At 45.3% G+C, this 24251-nt stretch overlaps 2 protein-coding genes across 6 annotated transcripts in view; one reads left to right on the forward strand and one right to left on the reverse strand.

Annotated features, from left to right (window-relative positions):
- Positions 1–20243, reverse strand: part of dus2 (dihydrouridine synthase 2) — a 62968-nt gene extending 42725 nt beyond the window's left edge. For 2 of the 5 annotated variants that reach the window (XR_013547362.1, XM_078400369.1), the window contains exons 1-7: positions 20068–20243; positions 16343–16486; positions 12877–12922; positions 11813–11904; positions 11445–11488; positions 9198–9258; positions 8148–8195 (exon numbers count right to left, since the gene is read on the reverse strand). Coding sequence is in view for 4 of the 5 variants with exons in the window: in XM_078400369.1 (XP_078256495.1) it covers positions 8148–8195; positions 9198–9258; positions 11445–11488; positions 11813–11904; positions 12877–12922; positions 16343–16471 (420 nt within the window). In the remaining variant the exon portion in view is untranslated. Of the gene's footprint in view, positions 1–8147; positions 8196–9197; positions 9259–11444; positions 11489–11812; positions 11905–12876; positions 12923–16342; positions 16487–17127; positions 17343–20067 lie in introns of those variants that run through there. The other 3 variants (XM_078400366.1, XM_078400367.1, XM_078400368.1) reach the window with 3 other exon arrangements.
- Positions 20244–20404: 161 nt separating this feature from the next.
- ddx28 (DEAD (Asp-Glu-Ala-Asp) box polypeptide 28) lies at positions 20405–23949 on the forward strand. The gene has a single exon (XM_078400365.1). It carries the CDS (start codon positions 20588–20590, stop codon positions 22298–22300), a length of 1713 nt encoding a protein of 570 aa, XP_078256491.1. The 5' UTR covers positions 20405–20587; the 3' UTR covers positions 22301–23949.
- Positions 23950–24251: the final 302 nt, after the last annotated feature.

Below are 24251 nucleotides of genomic sequence, written 5' to 3' on the forward strand. Positions count from 1 at the left end.
CTTAGTAAACATTAATCATTATCTTAATTGATGCTAGACACAAAATGCTGGAGTAACTCAGCGGGACAGGCAGCATCTCTGGAGAGGAATTGATGGGTTACGCACTTTGGGCCCTCTGGCCCATTCCTGCTTCTATTTCTTACATGTGATTTTTTCTGATGTTGTTGAAAGGAACTGTGGATGCTGGTATATACCAAAGATTGACACAAAGCGCTGAAGAAACTCAGCGGGTCAGGCAGCATCTCTGGAGAAAAATGCCGGGAATCTTCCTCAGACACTGAAGACTATGTCTATCGTTCTCTCCATCCATGGTGCTTTCTGTTTCTCGTTCACTCTCCTCCAGTCTCTTCCTTTTTCCTTCTACATCCTGCAGCTGGTTTTCCCCTTGAACATCAGAATATCTGCTCAGATCTCCTGGCTTTAAGCACTTAACCGAGTGGAAACCCAAGACAATCAGACCAACGCAGTGCAGGTTAATTACTTAAATAGAACCGAGGAGAAGGAGACCAACACACAGTCAGGCAGGCCAAAGGAAAGCTGGAGTACTGACACTAAAATAGTGCAGACAAGTTTTAAGGCACCATAGCATGTCATAAATCATTGTGAACTACATAGAACAGCTATTGGAACCAGATACAAAATACCCACCCCAATAGATTCCCCTCAAAAGCAAGAGAATTAGAAATGTCACTTTCCTCATTGCCGATTTACATGAAGAAGACACGGCATGAAGAAAAAATGTGCTCAGTTCATGACTTCAAGACCTCGCTGTGAAGTACTTTCAAGTATGGCCAGTCTCGTAGGAAAATGTGGCCATGCGTAAACGCACTGCGAGGGCAGAATGATTTTCTGTCACACTGTGACTAGCAGATTAGGCCAAAGGGGGTCATGCATTGCCACATGATCGACCACATAAACAATGTCTCGACATGTATTCCAAGCCTGCTGTTATGTTTGCAATACGAATCCAACCTTGTCGAAGTGTTCCGTTTCTCCTACTGCCCTTCCATCAGATTACTCATGTGTGGTTAAAACGGCCAACAAGCACATCATTTTATAAGAAAATCCCACAGCGAAGCACACCTGCATTGCTGATAAAAGCCAGTTCTAGCTTATAAAAATACTTTGCAAAAACGTTTGATGGTTAGCCATTAAATACACATTTCATTGAATTAGAGCACAGAAGCACACGTGTCAACTGCACATCCATATGTTAGTTTTATTTCGATTAACGGGGTAATGAAAGATGAACTAATTTTCAAATAATGCTGCGATTCAGCAAATAATTTATCATCTTAATTTATGTTTAATATAATTCTTTAAGAAATGCCAGTAAGTAATTCTAATCAGAATAAAACAATTCTGAATTTCAGTAATAGAGGATTTGAACCAAAGAACACCAGTCATGGGAACACACTGCCCCCTTGTGATGGCTCAGTGAATTGAAGGAGCATCCAAATTATACAACCCTGACAAGTTATGTTCTCCTTTACATCATTACTGAAGCCCACTGATATGTATGATCTCTGCCCTCCTATATGCTCCCGAGGCATGGATTACCAATAGCATGTACGTCAAGGAACTAGAAAGATAAAATGTGCACAAAGATAAAAGAGACATAGTAAAAGGTGATCCAAAAACAATAAATCCTTAATTTAATAAAATACAATCCTACTTGTTGTAAGTAAAAACAGAAAACAAGCATTGATCCCTGTTAACTACAAGTTAAGTCAACAGAGAACAATACTTTTACAAGGAGAAAATCAATGTACAGCTTCTGGCTGTCTTTTCAGACAATATCCACTACTCTGTTAATTCAACAATTCTAACAATTTATAGTTGCAGAATCTTCACAATGTTTAACATGAACAGCGTCTTTCAGGGTTGGCCCTCAGAGGTCTGTGCAATGTTGAGTCAATCAGAATAAAACTGTATTTTTATTGAAGATAAAATATCATATTTTGCTGAAAAGCGTCAGAAAATACTACAAGAAACATTTTCCAAACTCCTGAGCTTCATAGGCAGAGGCAAAGAGAGCATGTATTCTAATAATTTCAATATATAAGTGTGCAGTGCAAAACAAAGCAAAGCTAGATAGCCATAGTGTCATACAACACAAAATGTCCATGCCAACCAAGAGGCCCCAAATACACTGCTCTCACCTGCCCATTAGGCCCATACATATCTCTCGAAAGTTCTAAACGTTTACTACCCATGTACCTGTCCAAATGTCTCTTAAAAGTTGTTCTAAATGTTGTCTCAACTACCTCTTCCGGCAGCTCGTTTCATATACCCACCACCCTCTGTGTGGAAAAAGATGCTCCTCAGGTTCCTATTAAATCTTTCCCCTCTCACCTTAAATCGAAGCCCTCTAGTTTTTGATTCCCCTTCTCTGGGTAAAAGGCTGTGCATTCACCTATCTATTCACCATGATTTTATACATGAATATATCTGTAATTTAAAGTGAAAATTAAACTGGTGAAATCTAGAAAAAAAGTCTTGTAGGTATAGAATTCTGAATAAGCTTTGGATAATGCGGAACAGCTCCAAATATTTTTTTCTTGGGGGAAATTAACACACAAAATATAGTAACTGTCCCCAAGTAAATGTAAATTAAGAGGAAATCAACATTTTATTGTTTAAAAATTAATGAATAGAATCAGAATAGCCAGAATAGCCAAACAAACAAGTCTTTTGGACGAAATTCCGTTACCCACAGTCCAACAATAAGAGCAATAAAAATAAGCAATAACACACACAATCACAAACCAACACAAAACAAAAACATCCATCGCAGTGAGTCTCCTCCAGTCACCTCCTCTCTGTGATGGAAGGCCAGAATGTCTTTTCTCTTCCCCTGCCGTCTTCTCCCGCGGTCAGGCTGTTGAAGTTGCCACGTCGCGGCAGTCAGGACTCCCGACACTGAAGCCCCCGCCGGGCGGAGAAAATCCTGCGGCCTATTTCAGGCCGCGCTGGACGGTGAAAGGTTCGCAGCGGGCCGACCCAAGCCCCGCGATTTGGTGCGGGCGAAGACGCTGCCGCTGCCGGAGCTCCCGATGTCAGCCCCCACCCAGGGACCTGTGAGCTTCCGATATCCACGCGGCCCGCGCCGAAGCCTCCGAAGGCGAGTCGCAGCCGCACTCGCAGCACCACCACAGCCTCCGAAGGCAGCCAGCTCCGTAGACGGTAAGTCTGGTCCGCGGCCTCTGCGAACCAGAGCCCCAGGTGGTCCCAGCAGGAGGTCGCCAGCTCCAGGTGTTTGGCCGATGACCAGAAAAAAGGTCGGGTCTCCGTTCGGAAGAGACAATTTTACAGCCCCCCCCACACATAGCACACAACCACAAAAAACACATCACCTCTAAACACTACAATTAAGACAAAAAAACAACAAAAAACACAAAAGACAAACGGACTGCAGGTGAGCCACAGCTGCTTGCGCAGCGCCGCCACTACCATACAATTGATAACAAGCAGGCGTGTAACAGAGAGGAAATTTCAGAGTGTACAAGGGAATTGTCTTTTGATTACGAAGAATGCTAGAAAAGATTAAATGTTACTCGAGCTCTAGTTAAAGACAACCAATGCGAAAACTCCTACTATATATCCATAAATAGCCTTGTCTCATACTCAAATGTGGTTCTTCTGCCAAATGTCAAACTGAGTGCAATTAACTCAAAATTCATACACATGAAGAATATGACAGTTTTGCTCAAAATAACGATAAGGCGGTTAAAATATGTATTTTGTGACCTATTGATGTCAGTCCTGATGTGCAAGCTTGGATTTGTGCATTGATTACACAAACCCAGCCACTAATTAACATTTACTATTGCTTTTTAATAATGCAGGTGCTTCATGTGGTGTGCAGCAAGTGGTGCAGCCATCTTCTTGATGCCTCCAAGTGTGATTTGAGCTAAACCATTTATGTTTTCCGGTTTGTCGGTTAAGTATAATGATCTGGTGAAAATAGAAGATCATAAAGATATACTCCAGGCCAGTTCAGACGGTAGTCCAAGTTGCAGAACTAACTTAAATCTTGCTGACCTTCTGAGAGTTTCAGTTATTAATTAAGGATAAAGGGGAAGTCAGTGTGTAACCTTGACATGCAAGAAAACAGCAATGCTTAGGAAATGATTGGACAAAGTGTGCCAGCATCATAACTCGGACAGAAGCCAGTTGTCTCAAAACATCTGTCAGTTTGTTTACTTTATCCAAAGATAGTTCTATCTGGGTATTATTCCCTTAAGTTTAAATGTCTTGCAAAACTAGTCAAAAAATATTCCATGATTCAGTATTTGACATTTCAGCAGTTACCGGTTGCTTTAAAAAGGAAATCTTTGTTTTCATTGAGAGTCTTTGATGAGGAAGAAGGCCGATTCATTGCTGCTCCAAGTACAGGAGCGAATGAGAGAATTGATCACGTATCACTCAGCTTGTGTAGGTTTTAATCCTGAATCCCAAAAAATAACTTCCCATGGACAAAGGTAGCTAATTGTTTCTTACATGCAAATAAAAACACAGTATTAGCAAAAAAGCTAATTGTGTTCATTGTTATTCAAGAACAAATTGCACAGCAAATTCATGCAAAGATGTGTAGGTATTTAAACACAAAAGTGTTAACGACTGGCAGAAAACTTCTTTGGTCCTCAAATTTAACAATCACATATTCGGCATGTGGCCAAATGCTCCATCGAACTCCTACAGGTGTGCAGTAGAGAGCATATTGAGTGGTTGCATTATGGCTTGGTTTTCAGTGATTTGAATGCCTAGGGACAAAGGAAGCTGCAGAAAGTGGAGGACACTGCCGGTCCATCACGGGTATTGACCTCCCCACCATCGAAGAGATCTAGAGAAAGCGCTGCCTCAAGAAGGCAGCTATCATTAAACCACCCTTGCCACGCTCTCATCTTGCTGCTGCCATCAGGAGGAAGGTATAGGAGCCTGAAAACCATGACTTCCAGGTTCAAGAGCAGCTTCTTCGTCTCAACAAATAGGTTCTGAACCATGCTGCACAACCCTACGTCAACAATGAACTACTATGGACTTAGTATTGGTTGCACCATGTACTTTGGCTCGAACTAGTATGGTCTGATTATCTAGTATTACTGATAATTTATTATGTTATTGCTTATTGTATACTTATTTGTTGTGCTGTTGTGTTAATGTGCTTGCAAGGCTGCAGCAAAAAATTAATTGTTCCGCTCCCAGTGCTTGCCCCAATTACAACCTTCTTGACTCTTAACAAATGCTAGCTTCAAGTTATTCTATTTTTCCTTGCTCTTAATCCATATTTTCTTTCCCTCCATTTATTCTGTACAATTCAATGATACACAAGACTGTCGAAGGGTCCCGATCCAAAACGTCACCTATCCATATTCACCAGAGATGCTGCCTGACTTGCTGAGTTTACTCCAGCACTTTGTGTCCCTTTGTGAATCAACTCAGTGCTGTTCAGTCCTCAGTCCCTCCATCTGATGGGTTAGAGATGCATAGACAATTTCCCTATTCACACAAATCACAGAGGCTCTGTAGAGAGTGAGTTACCTCAGATGTATACAGTGATAAAGGAATCCAGCCACTAATTACCATTCCATATGGCTCATTAATGGTGTAGAACCAACAAATTACTGTACTGCACATGGAAATAAACTGGAAATAGATTACTTGCAGTGATTTCTGGTAAAATGCTTTAATTCTTGAGTAGACCCTCCAAATCCTCGAGTGATCCTGTGTGTAACAGTAGGAAATGTAAAGGTGTGCTTAATCCCTGATGCTTTTGACGTACTAAATATAGAACAAGCCTTTTCGATTGCTACAAATGGAGATTGGCATTGTCTGTGAGCTGTGGTGGGAGAGTTGTTCACAGTTATTGAGTTGGATTTTTGGTATGTCAAACAAACCTTCAGGCTAATCAAAAGGAAAATGCTGGAAAAGCCCAGCAGGTCAGGTAGCAACTGTGGCGACAGAAGCAGAGTTAAGTTTTAGGTAACTTACCTTTTGTCAAAACTTACAAGTTTTAAGTTTCAGAGGAAGTGGAGACAAGGGAGGAAAACAAAAGGGATATAAGACAGGAAGGAGTTGCTTGAATGACACGGGTGGTCATTGAGTCCACGGTTGGACGGAGAAGTGGCGCTTCAGTGAAGCATGAGCAGTGGGATAGACTGATCAAAATGAATGGTCAGTTGCTCTGCTGCATATTCTATCAATATGCAATGAATTTAACAATAGACGGCACCGAGCTGCTACCTCACAGGGCCAAAGACCTGGGTTCAATTTAGACCCTGGGCACTATCTGTGCAGAGTTTGCACGTGATCCCTGACTGTGTGGGTTTCCTCCGAGTGCTCCTGTTTCTTCCCACAGCCCAAAGAAGTGCAGGATTGCAGGTTAATTGGCCTCTCTAAATTGCCCCTGGTGTGCAGGGAATGGATGAGAAAATGGGATAACATTGAACTAGTGTGAATGGGTGATCGATGGTCACCATGAACTCAGTGGACCAAAGGGCCTGTTTCCATGCTGTATTTCTAAAGTAATTGCAAGGTTTGTGTTCAAGTTTCTGGAATGAGCCCTGCACCCATATCTTTCTAATTTACTGATTTCTGAAATTGTTCAAGTTTAGCATGCTAACAGTGGAAATCACAGTTGAAATCCAACCAACCAGTTATAATTAGATTGGGGGGGGGGGGCTGAGAGAAGAGACATGATTTATTCGAAGGGTAACTCCTCGAGAAGTGGAACATTGGAATGTCAGTGTAAATAACACAATTTATTTAGCTTTTTCAGCAAAGCCATAGGTGATCAACATCACCACACAAGATTCCTCTCATTATAACTGATCATCTTCCTCATTACGATCCAAGCCAAACAAGTTCATTGACATTTTTTATCCATTAGTCCATGTAATGTACAGAATCAAACACTAATTTTCTGAGCAATTTTACTGCAATTCCATTGAAGCTTTGAGGTTCATTAAAATAAGAGTCATCACAGAACCTTTTGATTAATCATGGAAGCACAACTAATGAAATGTCTGGTTCAAGAACATTTTAAGAAGAAAAATATTCTTCTCAATGCCAGCAGCATCTTCAAAAGACAACATGGTAATCGCAGTCAGCTTTAGCAGAAAAAAAATAGCTTACAGGAATACTGCAAACATTACATTGAGACAGCATTTATATTCATTTACTGCTTTAAAGGACAAAATTGAAACAAAATAATAAACTCTGTGTTTCCTCAGCTGGTGAGGCAGGTTATGCCATGCAATTTCTTTCACTGCTCTGTGTTTCTGCAAGCTACCTGTGATCTTCTAATTCTGGAATCTTGAACATTTCTGATTTTAATCATTTTGCTACTGGATAACTATACAATCATCTTCCTAAAGGTTCCCTCTCCAAATCTTTGTCTCATCACCGATCTTCCTCCTTTAAGGTATTTTTTAAAACATGCCATCAAGTCATATAGCATAGAAACTGGCCCTTCGACCCAACTCGTCCATGCCAACTGAGTTACCCCATCTAAACTGTCAGTGTTCACCATAAAAGTTGATGTATGTGGATACAAGGAGCTGCAGATTCTGGTTTACAAAAAATACACAAAGTGAAGGAGTAACTCGGCATGTTGTTTGAGCCGCTGAGTTACTCCAGCACTTTTTGTCTTAAGTTGATGAATGGTAATCAAAGGTCATCACCCTGAAAAGTTAAATAACTATCCCTCTCCAAAGATGCTGCATATTGCCAGCATATTTTTTTTAATTTAAGATTTACAAAATCTCCAATATTTTATTTTTGGACATCTTTTCATTAACACTAAACCAGGATTGAACAGCATTGTGGAGGTCTGCTTGTTTCTGAACCACACTTCCCATTCACAGGCATGCATGCCCAACTGAAATGCCATTGTGTATATTTTGGCCTATCATCGCAGCATTACAAGAGATGCAGACTTCATACACCACCAAGTCCTGACTCTCCTTTAGCTTTCACATTTCCCTGGCAATGTATCATTTCCTGCACAAGAGCATGGGCAACACAGTCTAATTTCAAGGCATAAATACCCTCATTTAACTAGATTAGCATTTATTACATCAATTCTGTATTTGTTTTTGGAACAAAAGCCAACAATATTAGGATGGGTCTTCGTAACGACTTACCGCCTCAATTTTGTCAGGGTTGGTTAACAGTGCTACTCCCATGCCACCCTGCATTAATATAAAGTAAAATAAGAAAAATTAGTTGGGGACATTCAGTTTGAGAATTGTATAATGTTATTGGCAAAGCATAGGATTCCCCGGTTAACTGTAACAAGAATTTTGTTGTTCTGCTGTCAGTATATATGACAATTAAATTCTCTCAACTCTAAATTCTCTTAATAGAGAGTAAATAATCAGGTGCAATCATTGAGAAATTTGGAGTGCTATTGAAACAAATGGAAAATGCATTATGTTGCACCTTAAGCTAAACAGCTACTGAAAGATTTAGTGTCTTGTGGCAGTCTCTGGGGATTAGGCCACTCCCTGGGTCAAACCCCTCGGCACTAAGGACAGGTCTGGGGAATGGCCCTAGGCTACGGGGTTTCTCGGAGGGGCAGAGATCAGTCCTTTGCCTGTCTCATGGCTTGCAAGGAGAGCAGCTGTTAATAAACAGCCTTCACAGAATCCATTCGTCTAGCCGTATTCTGCACCCAACACCGCTACTGCCTTTAATAACGTCTCTTATCAAGCACCGCCAAAAATAACTTTATTGGCAGCAACTCGGTAAAATGGATATGGCACAGCAGTTTTACAGGTTATTTGATTGGCCAGGATTTTAAAAAAATGGTTTGACATTTTATTTGGTGTACGTTGAACTTTATTAGTTAATCACCTTGCATTGAAGGTCCCGCCAGCTCAAGAAATTATGGATATGACCCAACTAACATGCGTGTGACCTATCTGTGAAAATAACCAGGGAAAGATCCAAAAAGATTCCAGTGGATGCTCGGTAATTAGCTGTGAAGTAGGTGCAGTTTGTCCCCTCCTCAATGCTACTGCCTTCGTTACCACTGCAAAATGGTGCACAATGAAGAAAAGCAATACTTGATCAACTTGGAATGAAGATTTGGTTTCAGTATTATGGGTGCAAACATAGATATTGTATAAGTGTAAGTTTTTTAATCAAAGGAAATATCAGTTATGATGGGTGAAAACAAAAGGCTATCTTACCTTGGTCGAATATTCTTTAGGACAGCCCATATTTACATCAATACCAGCTACATCATTTTCCCTGTATGGACAGTTAAAAATACAGTTAATAAATGAATATCTATGAAAATTACTCTCTGACAAATTTTCTAGTTTCATTATTTTTACATTCTTGACAATTATATTTTATATACTTGCGATAGTCAACAATGTTTCACATGATCTGCAATGATTACACGTGCAACACAAGTGAGATACATAAATGCACACTAAACACAGGACTCTTGGTACAAGCCCTGCAGTTCTTCTCTATTGGGAAAAGGACATCTTGTTTTAGAATTAAGCTTTTTTTTCCCAGGGTATATAATATTGAAATATGTATTTTCATAATCTTTGATAAAGCTTTAGTTGGAAATGTTGAGAACTTCCATGACATGTAACCTAATCTTCCAGGATGTTCCTCAGATGAGTTGTAGGATACAAACTCCCTGATCTTTTGGAAATGATGAGCAATGGGAAAATTATTGGAAAATTGTAGTAGTAATATGTTGAACCTAGGAGCTTACATACTGGCGAAACATAAGGTCATAAGTGATAGGAGCAGAATTAGGACATTCGGCCTCCACCATTCAATCATGGCTGATCTATCTCTCCCTCCTCACCCCATTCTCCTGCCTTCTCCCCATAACCCATGAAACCCTGACAAACATGATAGAAAAGGCCATCAAAGTGAAGTAATTTAAGGATCATGTTAGGAGAGGCAATAAATAGATTTAGGTGTTTAGATTACAAGCCAGAGCTACCTGGAGCAAAGATAAACATAAGAGATTATATACCAGGCTGAGGGCAATAAAACTGATCGTTAGAAAAGAAAAGTCACTTTTTCAAGACATATGGGAGCATGGTTTTCTAATTGAGAGAGATCAAAAAGATGAAGATTGATCACCAATTAATTATTTCAAATATATAAAATCTTTACATAACCATTGTGTCAGAGTATAAAAAGGCTATAAATGCTGTGAATCAGAGAAACACTTGGTTTTTTCCAGTGTTTCTCAGAATGTATTGTTAGGACCTTGAATAACCCGTGAAACTTACTACTGCTCTTTGAGATTTTTTTTCTGTGAGCTGCCCTGAACTGTGCTGTAAGAGGGTGACTGGGCCCCACATCAAAGCCAGATTCAAGGTACAAGTCACACACACAATTGCCAACACTCCCCAACTCTTTCTCAGTTACATCGACGACAGCATTGGTGATGCATCCAGCATTCGTGCAGAATTTGTCCATTTTATCACTTTCGCCACAAAGTTCCATACCATGCTCAAATTCATTTGGACCATTTCTGACATATTTTGCTGGATCTGTCTCCATCTCAGAAGACAAATTATCTAGAGGCATATATTATAAACCCACTGGCTTCACCATTGCATTGACTACACCTCTTCCCACCCATTCACTTGCAAGGACATCAGGTCTTTTTCTTGGTTTCTCCACCACATCTGTTTTCAAGATGAGGCTTGCCATTCCAGAACATTCTGAAATGTCTGAAAAGACAGAAATAGAGTTTCCTTTAGCCTCACCTTTCACCCCGCCAGCCCCTGGCTTACCCCTCATTCTCACCTCTCTATATATTGTGATCTTCCCTCTATGCTCTCAATCCTGTCGCAGGGTTTCGACTCGAAATGTTGACTACCCCTTTGCCTCCACAGATGCTGCCTGACCCACTGAATTTCTCAAGAACTTTATTTTTTGCGTAGGAAGGAACTGCAAATGCTGGTTTATACTGAAGATAGACTCAAAGCGCTGAGTAACAGCAGGTCAGGCAGCATCTCTTTTAGAAAAGGAACAAGTGATGTTTTGGGTCATAACCCTTCTTCAAACTCATGTATTTTTTGCTTTGTAGGATACAAAAATTTACAACAATGGTGTGAATAACAACAAGTATGGGAGCCTACTTCCCCGTTTGTGCGGCGTGTTTAACTTTGTTCCCAAGTCAGTGAAATGCTTAAAAAATTAACTGCTTCATTACTAGGTTCATGACAAAACAGGACAGACAGTACATCATAACTAAAAGCAGTATTCAACGCTTCACTACCTCTATCTCTTCATGTTACATGTTACATTTCTGATTTATTACACTAAACTTTCCAAACCTCACAGTTTAGTTCCCCCCTCCCGATGTATTATGTAATTGTTTTCTTTAAATCATCTCAGGGCAAGATCATTGAGCAAATATTGAGATTGTTGCTGGTAGTTTAAAGACTTACACAAGCTGTGCGACCGTTAATGCTCTCTGTGCATCCGCTGTACCCTGCAACAGAAAAGAAAATACAAGAATTGCCAGATCAGGGCAGACGACACAAAGAAAGCTTTGGGGATATCAGAGTTTTTATATAACTATGAATGACCTTTACTTTAAAAAAAAACAAAGCAGTTGCATTCAGTGAAATGCAGGTGTTGGCCATGATGCCATCATATTCTTAGTGGCACCATTTCCATCTTCTGGATAATTGTGTGATAAAAAGGCAAATGATCCAGAGATAACTCAACCAAAGCACTTGCATACATCCAAATGAATCACCTACTGGAAACCAGCAGTGGTTCTTATGTTTCTCCACAGATGTTTCTTTCTTACCATTTGGAAAACAACATGATTCTTTTCTCTTTCACAGGTCCGAAAAACAACTCGGTCGTCAGTTGCAACATAATCTATTGTGTCCAGGGCATCTGAGGAAAATAAATGGGAAGACTGGCTTAGAAATATGGATGTGTGACAGTCTGAAAGTAACTATGAACAGCAGTATGTGGAAGAGTCAGCAAACGACAAATTGATAGCTTTGCAAATCAAGTTCAATGAGTATTTAGATACATATCGTACAGTGCTCGATATTCCTGTTGCGACCTAGACTTGCAATACAGGCAGTCCCAGGGTTCTGCAAGGGATCTGTTCCTGAAAACTGGCTGTAAGATGATTTCTCCATCAGTCTGAAACATCAATTTTCTGTCGTGACTCGATCATATATTACATCTTTCCTCATATATTTGGTATTAATCTTTCACTTCATTGAATAATCATCCGCACACTTCATAATGAAACAATACTGTATCCACATTATTGCATACCATGAAACATTTTACTGTTGTTATTACTGTGGAAAAATGTTTTAAAAATAAATGGGAACATTTATTCAACCACATCCACTTTATATCTGCCCAATAAATGTTCAATTGCAGTTTTATCTGCCAGTCACCACCATCCAGGCCAGATCCATTTCAAATTGGTCTTTGTTCCGACTCCATAGCACAACCAATCGTTATGATTGCTTGATTACAATTACCTTAATGTTCCAATGTTCCCCCACTGACACTAGCTCCACTTGACCTCAAGATCTGGATCAGACTGTGACCTCCTGCCTTGTTGGATTAGAAACGTTCTGATAAAGTCTTCCCAACCACACATCAGGACATATTTCCCTTCTTTGCACAATCTATACTGGATAACTGATGCATCTCATTATCACTGTGATCGAAGGTCAGTGTGGACTCAGTGGGCCAAAGAGCCTGTTCCAGGTTTTATATTTCAATCAATCAATGTCCAATTTTTATTGCTAAATACATGAAAAACAACTCAATATTAATTTCCAAGCGGAAAAGTGAAGGAAAGATCGGATACATTAAGAAAAAGATTTGCCAACTCACCATTGACAACTCGCCTACACTGCATCATTTTTAAATCAATTAATTCCTATTTAAAAGAGGGGAAAAAAAAGATTAAATTCAAGCCTTGTTACAGTATTATTCATCTGCCAATTTAATTAATCAAACGAATAAAGGACAATGTCAAAGGCACTGTATAGTGGCTACTTTCTTTACGCAAAACAACAACAGAGAGATCTTCACAATGTTTCAGTTTAGTTAGTCGTTTATTGAAGTAGTAATACAAACAGATTCTATCTCCCGTCGTATAATTTTTGGTAAGAACTTATATCTTACTGTCGCTCCTTCATGTCTGAAGCATTACGTCAGTGACTTCACAATTATACTCATAATTCTGGCTCCTCCCCTGGCTCCACCCAGTAACATATATGCCCATATATGTAAGCCTAATATTCAGCTCACAACAAAAAATAATACAATAGGATATAAAATAATATAATATGCTAAGATAGTGAATAAACACAAATGGCTTCTACACACTGTGTAACCTGACTATTTTACAAAACATTTATCACAACTTGATTAAAGAGGTTAAAAATAACATGGTCAGGGTATCTGAAAACAATCATTTTCAACCTTGGCATTGAGCTCTCCGGGATCCTTTCTACTTGACTTGTGTTAAATTGCATTTTGTGCATCCATCATGGTTTGTAATCAAACTGTTTCAAATTTTAATCACCTTTCAAAAAGAAATGCTTCATTTTTTTTTACAATATATAATGCAGTGGTTGAAACCTGTTGAGAACAGGTGTATTGTTATCTGTAGTCTTTTATGGATCTTGCTTGATATCAAACTGTGTTTAAAAATAAAAACAACAGGAGAAATATATTGGAGTAACTGCTGGAGAATGAAGGAACAGCACATGCTGGTTTACACAAAAGGACACTAAGTACTGCAGTAAGTCAGTGGGTCAGACCGAAAGAATGTTTCTGGCCTGAAACGCCACCTATCCATATCCTGACCGCTGAGTTGCTCCAGCACTTTGTGCCCTTCTGGATTAACTGTTGGTTGACTGATCAAATTATTTTTCTCTTGGATATAGGAAAGCAACATTTAAAAAATGAATGCAAATACAATGGAAGATGTAAATCTGAAATAAAAATAGTAAATGAAGTGAGAAAACATTTAAGAAGGTTTAATATTTTAAGTATTTTAAGATACCCTAAAATCAAATGTTTTAGTGTAATTGTTGATTCCGCATTATTTTTCACCAAGTGAATGAAACCAAAGGATTATCTTACATTATGAATTGGCTGGTGATAGAAGCTTTGCTTTCTTGAATGAATGGTTCCATAAGGGGCAGCACAGTAGCGCAGCTGAAGAGACGTTGCCTTACAGCGCCAGAGACCCAGGTTTGATCCTGACTACAGGTGCTGTCTGTATGAAGTTTATACGTTCTCCCTGCGACCGCGTGGGTTTTCTCCGTGTGCTCCGGTATCCTCTCACACTTCAAAGACATACAGGTTTGTAGGTTAATTGGCTTCTGTAAATTGTCCCTAGTGTGTAGGATAGTGCTAGTGTATGGGGTGATCACTGGTCAGCATGTACTCAATGGGCCAAAAGGCCTGTTTCCATGCTGATTCTCTAAAGTCTAAAGAGAGATTAAACGAAGGGAGGAGTGTAGAGGGGAGTAAGAGTGTGCAGGACAGAGAGAATTGGAGACAGTATGAGTAACTGTAAGAGAACATAAAATAATGAAAAAGACTTGAAGAGGAAGAAGTAACTATATGAGCAATAGCAGGTTTACTAAGTCAATGACAGTACCAATAAGTAGAAGGAAATAACTGGTCAATCAGCACCTGACAGGAACAGATAGTTCAGTGTTTAATGTAGAACCCATTAATGCCAGTGGAAGTTATCCTAGGACTGCCGGCAAGAACAGCCTGGAGTGGTAAAAGTGAGTGTGTCGACACCACTGATTCCATGCTCATGTGCAACCAATGACAGACTAATCATTGATCGATGTACACAGGAGCCACTGGGCACTGCCAGTCATCACTCTCACCCATTGTGAAATGTAAAAATCTTCTCGTTACCTCATGAATTTGGAATTATAGCAAGGGTCTTCTGCCAATGTCTTATATTTTGTTATCTGAATGCGCACAATTCAGTATTCACCAAATCGTAAAACAAAGCAAATTTTGTACATTAGTTTCACATCTAGGTCGCAGACTGTTTCTTGTCGAGTGTATAGGTTTTACATTTGATGCCAGGGTAAGGAGATTAGAGCTTTCTTTTTAAATCCCTGCAGTCAAAGTTTCATAAATCCAGCACTATTGTGCTGAATATAGAATTTACGATCACATTTTGCTTTCTTACAGGCTTGTTATTGAAGTATTCAGAAGAATTTGGTTCAATTCGACCAGCTCACTGACCCTAACGTTCGTGCTGAGACTTTCATCTATTTTAATAGAGATGAATGATAATCCCCTCAGCAACGACAATTAAAAATATTAAAACTAGAAAACAGAACGCTGACAAAACTGTACGTTGGCTCAAGCTCCACAAAAAGACATGCCGCAATCCCTGATGTATTTCTGTTCCAAAAGTAGACCCAATAGCCAAATGTCACAACCCTGCTTCTCTATGGAGGCTAACCCCTGCTTTGCTTTTCCAGCATTCTCAGTATTCATTTAGTCATGAACAAGTGACATTAGATCTGTGACAGAGAACATTCCCAGACATTTCAATCAGTTTAACATTTGACACAGACCTGAAACTACTCATCTAAGGTTGTTGTCACAGCTACAATAACAAATAGGGCATTCAATTGGGAAAGCATGACCAGCTTGGGAGTCTCGGACCAGAGGGCACAGCCTCAGAATAAAGGATGTACGTTCAGAATGGAGATGAGAAGCAAGAGGGTGGTGAATCTGTGGCATTAATTGCCACAAATGATTGTGCAGGCCAAGTCATTGGTTATTTTTAAAACAGATTGATAGGTCCTTAAAACTGAGGTGAGAAGAAACTTTTTCACCCAGAGAGTTGTGAGTTTGTGGAATTCTCTGTCACAGAAGGCAGTGGAGGCCAATTCACTGGATGAATTTAAAAGTGAATTGGATAGAGCTCTCGGGGCTAGTGGAATCAAGGGATATGGGGAAAAGGCAGGCACAGGTTACTGACTGTAGATGATCAGCCTTGATCACAATGAATAGAGGTGCTGGCTCGAAGGGCCAAACGGCCTCCTCCTGCACCTATTTTTTATGTTTCTATATTAGTAAAGGCGTCAAAGGTAAAAAAGTAGATCAGCCATGATTGAATAGTGGAACAGACTCGATGAGCCGAATGGCCTAATTCTGCTCCTATTTCGGATGGTCTTATAACTATTTGTTACTGGGAATTTATACTATGCTCATTTGGCAAATGGTACTGCTGTAAAGTACCCCTACGTTACATTGCCAAATGCACAGCATCATCTCCGGGTACAATACAGGAACCTTTCATTACCTCGCAGTAGACAATATCTGCTCCGTAGTCGAGTGCCAGCAGTCTCATTGGTAAAGTGCCCACTCGCACCATGGGGGCCAGAATCATCTTGTTTCTGTAACAAAGTCTGCCAATAACTTGGTTGACCATTTCGCATCCAAAGACCTGGTTTGGGGGGTGGGTGGGGGTGGCGGGACAGAGGAGCAGAAGTTAAATATTTTTTCCTGAATGCCCCACTGAGAGTCAGCAAATATCCAGCACTAATGAAAACCTGCTTTAATGTGTCAAAGGAAGGATAATGTGTCAAAAGGGTAATGTTAGAGAGGAGAAATCATATTCCTGTATTCCTCTCCTGAATTAAAGGCCGTACCTTAAGAACGGAGACTAGGAGGAATTTATTTAGGCAGAGGGTGGCAAATCTGCGGAATACATGGCCACAGATGGCTGTGGAGCCGTCATTGGTATTTGTAAGGTGGAGATTGACAGATTCTTGATTAGTGTGTCAAGGGTTATGGGGAGAAGGCAAGAGAATGGCGATGAGAAGAAAATATAGATCAGCGATGATTCGGAGGACACACATTATTTTAACTGTAGAATTGCTATTATTTATATTCACTAATACCAGATCTTTTGATTGCCCAATTGCTACATATTAAGCATCCAAGACAATAATGTTCAACTTCGCCGGAGTGCTATAATTAGTACAGGCTGTCTGCTATAATGCAATAGTAACATTCCTATGAAACCTTGTGTGAAAGAAAATCGCTCTTAGGGGCAGTACAGTGATGCAACTGTAGAGTTGCTACCTTACAGGTAGCCAGATTCGATCCTGACTACAGATTCTCTGTATGGAGTTTGCACGTTCTCCCTGTGACCACGTGGGATTTGTCCGGATACTCCGGTTTCCTCCCACACTCCAAAAGCGTACAGGTTTGTAGCCTAATTAGCTTTGGTGAAATGATAAATTATCCCTAATGTGTGGGATAGTGCTAGTGTACAGGATGATTGCTGGTCGGCGCGGACTCGATAGGGCGAAGGGGGGGAGAGAGAGGGGAGGGGGGGAGGGAGAGAGGGGGGGAGGGAGGGAGGGGGGGGGGGGGAGGGAGGGAGGGGGGAGGGAGGGAGGGGGGAGGGAGGGAGGGGGGGGAGGGAGGGAGGGGGGAGGGGGGAGGGAGGGAGGGGGGAGGAGGGAGGGGGGAGGGAGGGGGGAGGGAGGGGGGAGGGAGGGGGGGGGGAGGGGGGGGGGGAGGGGGGAGGGAGGGGGGGGGGAGGGGGGGGGGAGGGAGGGGGGAGGGGGGAGGGAGGGGGGAGGGAGGGGGGAGGGAGGGAGGGAGGGAGGGAGGGAGGGAGGGAGGGAGGGAGGGAGGGAGGGAGGGAGGGAGGGAGGGAGGGAGGAGGGAGGGAGGGAGGGAGGAGGGAGGGAGGGAGGGAGGAGGGAGGGAGGGAGGGAGGAGGGAGGGAGGGAGGGGGGAGGGAGGGAGGGAGGGAGGGGGGAGGGAGGGAGGGAGGGAGGGGGGAGGGAGGGAGGGAGGGAGGGGGGAGGGAGGGAGGGAGGGAGGGGGGAGGGAGGGAGGGAGGGAGGGGGGAGGGAGGGAGGGAGGGGGAGGGAGGGAGGGAGGGGGAGGGAGGGAGGGAGGGAGGGGGAGGGGGGGAGGGGGGAGGGGGGAGGGGGGAGGGGGAGGGGGGGAGGGGGGAGGGGGGGAGGGGGGAGGGGGGGAGGGGGGGGAGGGGGAGGGGGGAGGGGGGGAGGGGGGAGGGGGGGAGGGGGGGAGGGGGGAGGGGGGGAGGGGGAGGGGGGAGGGGGAGGGGGGAGGGGGGAGGGGGGGGAGGGAGGGGGGGAGGGAGGAGGGAGGGGAGGGAGGGGGGGGAGGGGGGGGAGGAGGGGGGGAGGAGGGGGGGAGGAGGGGGGGAGGAGGGAGGGAGGGGGGGAGGAGGGAGGGAGGGGGGAGGAGGGAGGGGGGAGGAGGGAGGGGGGAGGGAGGGAGGGAGGGAGGGAGGGAGGGAGGGAGGGGAGGGAGGGAGGGAGGGAGGGGGGGAGGGAGGGAGGGGGGAGGGAGGGGGGAGGGAGGGGGGAGGGAGGGGGGAGGGAGGGGGGAGGGAGGGGGGAGGGAGGGAGGGAGGGAGGGAGGGAGGGAGGGAGGGAGGGAGGGAGGGAGGGAGGGAGGGAGGGAGGGAGGGAGGGAGGGAGGGAGGGAGGGAGGGAGGGAGGGAGGGAGGGAGGGAGGGAGGGAGGGAGGGAGGGAGGGAGGGAGGGAGGGAGGGAGGGAGGGAGGGAGGGAGGGAGGGAGGGAGGGAGGGAGGGAGGGAGGGAGGGGCGGGGCAGTACAGTGATGCAACTGTAGAGTTGCTACCTTACAGGTAGCCAGATTCGATCCTGACTACAGATTCTCTGTATGGAGTTTGCACGTTCTCCCTGTGACCACGTGGGATTTGTCCGGATACTCCGGTTTCCTCCCACACTCCAAAAGCGTACAGGTTTGTAGCCTAATTAGCTTTGGTGAAATGATAAATTATCCCTAATGTGTGGGATAGTGCTAGTGTACAGGATGATTGCTGGTCGGCGCGGACTCGATAGGGCGAAGGGGGGGAGAGAGAGGGGAGGGGGGGAGGGAGAGAGGGGGGGAGGGAGAGGGGGGGAGGGAGAGAGGGGGAGGGAGGGAGGGGGGAGGGAGGGAGGGAGGGGGGAGGGAGGGGGGAGGGAGGGGGGAGGGAGGGGGGAGGGAGGGAGGGGGGAGGGAGGGGGGAGGGAGGGGGGGGGGGAGGGAGGGAGGGGGGGGGGGGGAGGGAGGGAGGGGGGGGGGGAGGGGGAGGGGGGAGGGAGGGAGGGGGGGGGAGGGAGGGGGAGGGAGGGGGAGGGAGGGGGAGGGAGGGGGAGGGAGGGGGGAGGGGGGGGGAGGGGGGGGGAGGGAGGGGGAGGGAGGGGGGAGGGGGGAGGGAGGGGGGGGGAGGGAGGGGGGAGGGAGGGGGAGGGAGGGAGGGAGGGGGAGGGGGGAGGGAGGGAGGGGGAGGGGGGGAGGGAGGGGGGGGGAGGGAGGGAGGGAGGGAGGGAGGGGGGGGGAGGGAGGGAGGGAGGGGGGAGGAGGGAGGGAGGGGGGGGGAGGAGGGAGGGAGGGGGGGGGAGGGGGGGAGGGAGGGAGGAGGGGGGGAGGGAGGGAGGGGGGGGAGGGGGGGAGGGGGGGAGGGAGGGGGGGAGGGGGGGAGGGGGGGAGGGAGGGGGGGAGGGAGGGAGGGAGGGGGGAAGGGGGGGAGGGGGGAAGGGGGGGAGGGAGGGAGGGAGGGAGGGGGGAGGGGGGAAGGGAGGGAGGGAGGGGGAGGGAGGGGGAGGGAGAGGGAGGGAGGGGGGAGGGAGGGGGGAGGGAGGGGGGAGGGAGGGGGGGGAGGGAGGGGGGGGAGGGAGGGGAGGGAGGGGGGGGAGGGAGGGGGGGAGGGAGGGAGGGGAGGGAGGGAGGGAGGGGGGGGAGGGAGGGAGGGGGGGGAGGGAGGGAGGGGGGGAGGGAGGGGGGGAGGGGGGGGAGGGGGGGGAGGGAGGGAGGGAGGGAGGGAGGGAGGGAGGGAGGGAGGGAGAGAGAAGGAGAGAGGGGGAGGGAGAGAGGGGGGAGAGAGAGAGGGGGGTGGAAGAGGGGGGGAGAGGGGGGGGGGGAGAGGGGGGGAGGGAGGGAGGGAGAGAGAGGGGGGTGGAAGAGGGGGGGAGGGAGAGAGAGGGGGGGAGGGAGAGAGAGGGGGGGGAGAGAGGAAGCAGCGCTCACCTGAGCAGCGCTCGCCGCGGCACTTCCTCCGCTCACAGGTCACTTCCGCCGCCTGCACCGTTGGCTGGCGGTCCGAGGGCGGGCGCTCCGTCAGATGCCGCGGGTTCGGGCTCCGCTGGAGGTCTGAGGTCTGGGCGCTGCTGCTGCTGCTGCTGCTGCTGCTGATGCCGGCCCACCCGGCCGTGACAGTGTCGGTTATGCGCGCGCCGTCCCCCTCCCCGCGCGCACTGACGGTTGAGCGCGTGCCATACCCCCCCCACACCACCCGGCAGTTGCAGTCAAGCGCGCGCGCCCGCTCACTACCCCCCCCCCCCCCCCGCGCGCACAGTGGCGGTTAAGCGCGAGCCGCCGCCCCCCCCCCCCCTGCGCGCGCAGCGGCAGTTAAGCGCGCGCTCCTCGACCTCCCCGCGCGCAGTGGCGGTTAAGGCCACGCTACTCCCCCTCCCGGGGGGCGACCCAGGACCGCGCGCTCTTTGCTGAGTGAGGGGCTCGATCCTTCCCCAGAGCGTCACTGCCCGACATGTTGGCGCTCAGCAGGTTCCCCCCTCACCCGCGGTGCCGGGCTGCGGGGCCCTGCTGGGGTCAGCTGATGGAGAGTCTGAGGATGATGGTCTCCTCGGCCGGAGGAGCCTCCCGGGTGTCCTCCTCCCCCTCTCCGTCCCCCTCCGCCGTTGACGACGACCAGCTGCCCGTTATCCGCGTCCCGCAGAGGCCGATGAAGCGCGGGACGGGGAACCAGGCGGCGGCGGTGGCGGCGGCGGCGGTGGGGCTGAGGTTGGCCAAGCCCGGGCGTCTACTGATCGTGGGCAAGCGGCCTCAACTCAACCAGCACTCCGGCCGCATCTTCGGCAAGTTCGACCAGGTGCCGCTGGTCTCCCAGGGGTGGAAGCACAGGAAGGCAGCCGGAGATTACTTCACCATCAACAACACCCGCACTCAGCCCCCGGCCTCGCCTGGACAGCAGCAGGAGGAGGAGGAGGAAAGGGGAAAGGCGCCGAGCTTCAGTTCGCTGGGGCTGTGCACTGAGCTGCAGGAAGCCTTGGACAAGATGGGCATCTCTCGTCCCACCACGGTCCAATGCCAGGCCATCGCGGCCCTCATGAGAAGGAAGAACGTCCTGTGCGCTGCCGAGACTGGCAGCGGCAAGACCCTGAGCTACCTGCTGCCGTTGATGCATACCTTGATCTCCGAGAGGCTTGTCGTGCCCACTGATGCCGAATGGACTGGTCCGCACGGTCTGGTGCTGGTCCCATCGCGGGAGCTGGCCGACCAGGTCTGCCAAGTGGCCCAGACCCTGGCGTCCAACCTCAATCTGAATGTGCAGACGGTCGGTGGAGGTCGTGGCCTGGGCCACGTAAAACTCACCCTGTCCCGAGGACAGATTGACCTCCTCATATCCACACCTGGTATCCTATGGAAGGCACTGAAAAGGGACTTTATCAGTCTACATGAGTTGACCTACCTGGTACTGGATGAGGCGGACACTCTGTTTGATGCGAGCTTTGTGGAGCTGCTGGAGGGCATTCTCAACCATACCCAAATAGCTTCCAACGTCTCTGAAACCCATGGGGTGGAAAGGAAAGCTCAGCTGGTGGTGACGGGGGCAACATTCCCAGGTGGAGTGGGAGAACTCCTCAGCAAAGTCACAGATTTGGGCAGCATCACCACAATAAAGAGCAAGGGCCTTCACTACCTAATGCCACACGTGAAACAAAAATTTACAAAGGTGAAGCGGGCTGATAAATTGTCTGACTTCCTGCAAGTCTTGAAGCAACTTTCAAAAAGACCCGAGGTTGGAATTCTTGTGTTTTGCAACAATGCTGCAACTGTTAATTGGCTTGGTTATGTCTTGGAAGACCATCGTATCAAACACTTCCGGCTTCAGGGGAATATGGAGGCTGAAAAGCGAAGCAGCATCTTTGATACTTTTCAGCGGGGTCTAGTAGATGTCCTACTTTGCACAGACATTGCATCCCGGGGCTTAGACACTCAGAGGGTGGAAATTGTAATTAATTATGACTTCCCACCAACTCTGTGTGATTACATCCACAGAGCTGGGAGAGTGGGGCGTGTTGGGGGAAAGGCTTTGGGTACTGTTATTAGTTTTGTTACGCACCCTTGGGACGTTGAACTGGTGCAGAAAATTGAAGCCTCAGCACGTCAAAAATTGATGCTCCCTGGCATGGAATCTAAAATCAGCAAGGCAACAACGCAAAGCATAGCAGAATTATGAGAAGTGAGATGTTCAGACTGACAAATTCACATTGGCTGTAACAATTTTTGTAAGTTCGGTTTTTGAAGTAAACTTAAATTGTTTACAAAAATGAAACTGATTCTTCGAGGGGACAAGATAATATTATGCATTGAAAAGTAATAAGTCATATAAGTTGTGTCCATAAGTTTCAGGTGTCACTTTTGCAACAATGCAGCAACTGTTAATTGGCTTGGTTATGTCTTGGAAGACATAAACAAAACGGAATTTTGAGAAAGAGAGGTGATAATAGATGACTAGTTTAAAGATTTGCAAGTGTAACAAATCTCATTAAGCATTCTGTTTTATTCATTTCTTTATATTTTTCTTTAAATACGAGGGTTCTAATGTTCGGGTGAGACTTGAACGATGATTTGTTTTCTGATCATTTAGAACATTAAGGTTGCTAAGGAGGAAAAAAAATCAGGCTTTAAAAAGCAAATTGCCTACAAAAGATCTTATTTTTATCAACGTTGAAATTCCCATTTACACCACATGCTAGTTTTATATAGTTATTTCCATGATGAACTGGAATTTATTTTTCAGTACAGGTTTCACATTCAGTGCATTGGTAACAATTTAGTGACATCAACTATAAACAGCTTAATACTAACTCTTCTGTTAGATAGATTTGAACAACATAAGACAGCATTGCATTGTTAATTTAGAGAACCACATAACTAATGCTGCCTGAAAGCATGAACAATAAATGCATGTTTTCTTTAAATACATTTTCCCAAAAGGCTTTTGTGAAGCATTTTCTCCTAATAAACAGTAAAATCATTTGGTGTGCATGATTGAAATTCAGAAAGTAACACTGATACTTATTTTAAAACAAAAATACCGATAGATTGTGAACAACAGCAAGAAACATTTCTCAACATTAGACACATTACTGCAACCAAAAATAATAGTTTGTCACCAGACTATTCCAGAAGGTTAAAATTATATATCATTAAATGTGGAGATGGACCCATTTCAACATTGTCCATAAATGCAGCTTTCTTTTGTTAATTCTGGGTGTTTTCGGAGGCACAGAAACATCTATTCACACTAACTCAGTATAATACGTTGAATAATAGAAGTAGATTTTGTCTAGTTATATTTATATTCAATATTTTTAGTAGCTACAAATATATTCCACAGATTTGAGAAGTTCAAAATGTACAGTATTACACCCCACATCATTTCACAAGGCAAAAGAACCAAATTCATTTTATAATAGACAATAGGTGCAGGAGTAGGCCATTCAGCCCTTCGAGCCAGCACCGCCATTCAATGCGATAATAACTGCTTCCTCTTTATAAAATAGGCTCCTTCTCTTGATATTAGAAAGATACAATTAGAATTATGAGGATTAAAGCACAATTATTTGTATTGGACATTGGGGATGATGTAGTTGCACTGTTAGACTTGCACATTTAATAGTCTTACAATTAATATTAAAATAAAAATTCCATTGAAATTCATATGAAAAGTTTACTTTTAATTACAAATTGTAGGGTTAATTTCCCAATGCCATCAATCAAAACTCCATGGCACTAGATCTTGTGTCCATGGCCAACCAAATGAAACTAAATGATACCAGGGGCGATACAAATAATACAATATATGGCTCATGATTAAATCTCTAAAATACACTCTCCCAAATGGATCAAAATGTGATTCATTATAAATGGTATTGTAATTTACAATGTTATTTGATTTATTTTTTTTAAGAACTACTGTCACATACTGTGCTTATCTCACCCACTGAAGTTTTCTCCAGTTTAAGTGTGTTGTGGCACTTGGAATTAAAATCTTTTCTATTGCACGTCCACCACCAATTTTCCAGCACCCTTGATTCCAGAGACTTGCTGGATTATTGGTTTTGCCGAACTGACAAAAATCAAGCGCACTCGTAATTTTATAATCTACAAAATGTATTTCCTTA

This window comes from Rhinoraja longicauda, chromosome 6, assembly GCF_053455715.1.
Source record: "Rhinoraja longicauda isolate Sanriku21f chromosome 6, sRhiLon1.1, whole genome shotgun sequence".
In the NCBI taxonomy this organism is placed as follows: domain Eukaryota; kingdom Metazoa; phylum Chordata; class Chondrichthyes; order Rajiformes; family Arhynchobatidae; genus Rhinoraja; species Rhinoraja longicauda.

Excerpts from the sequence above, each read along its gene's own strand:
- ddx28 (XM_078400365.1), top strand. The coding sequence starts at position 20,588 with ATGTTGGCGCTCAGCAGGTTCCCCCCTCACCCGCGGTGCCGGGCTGCG.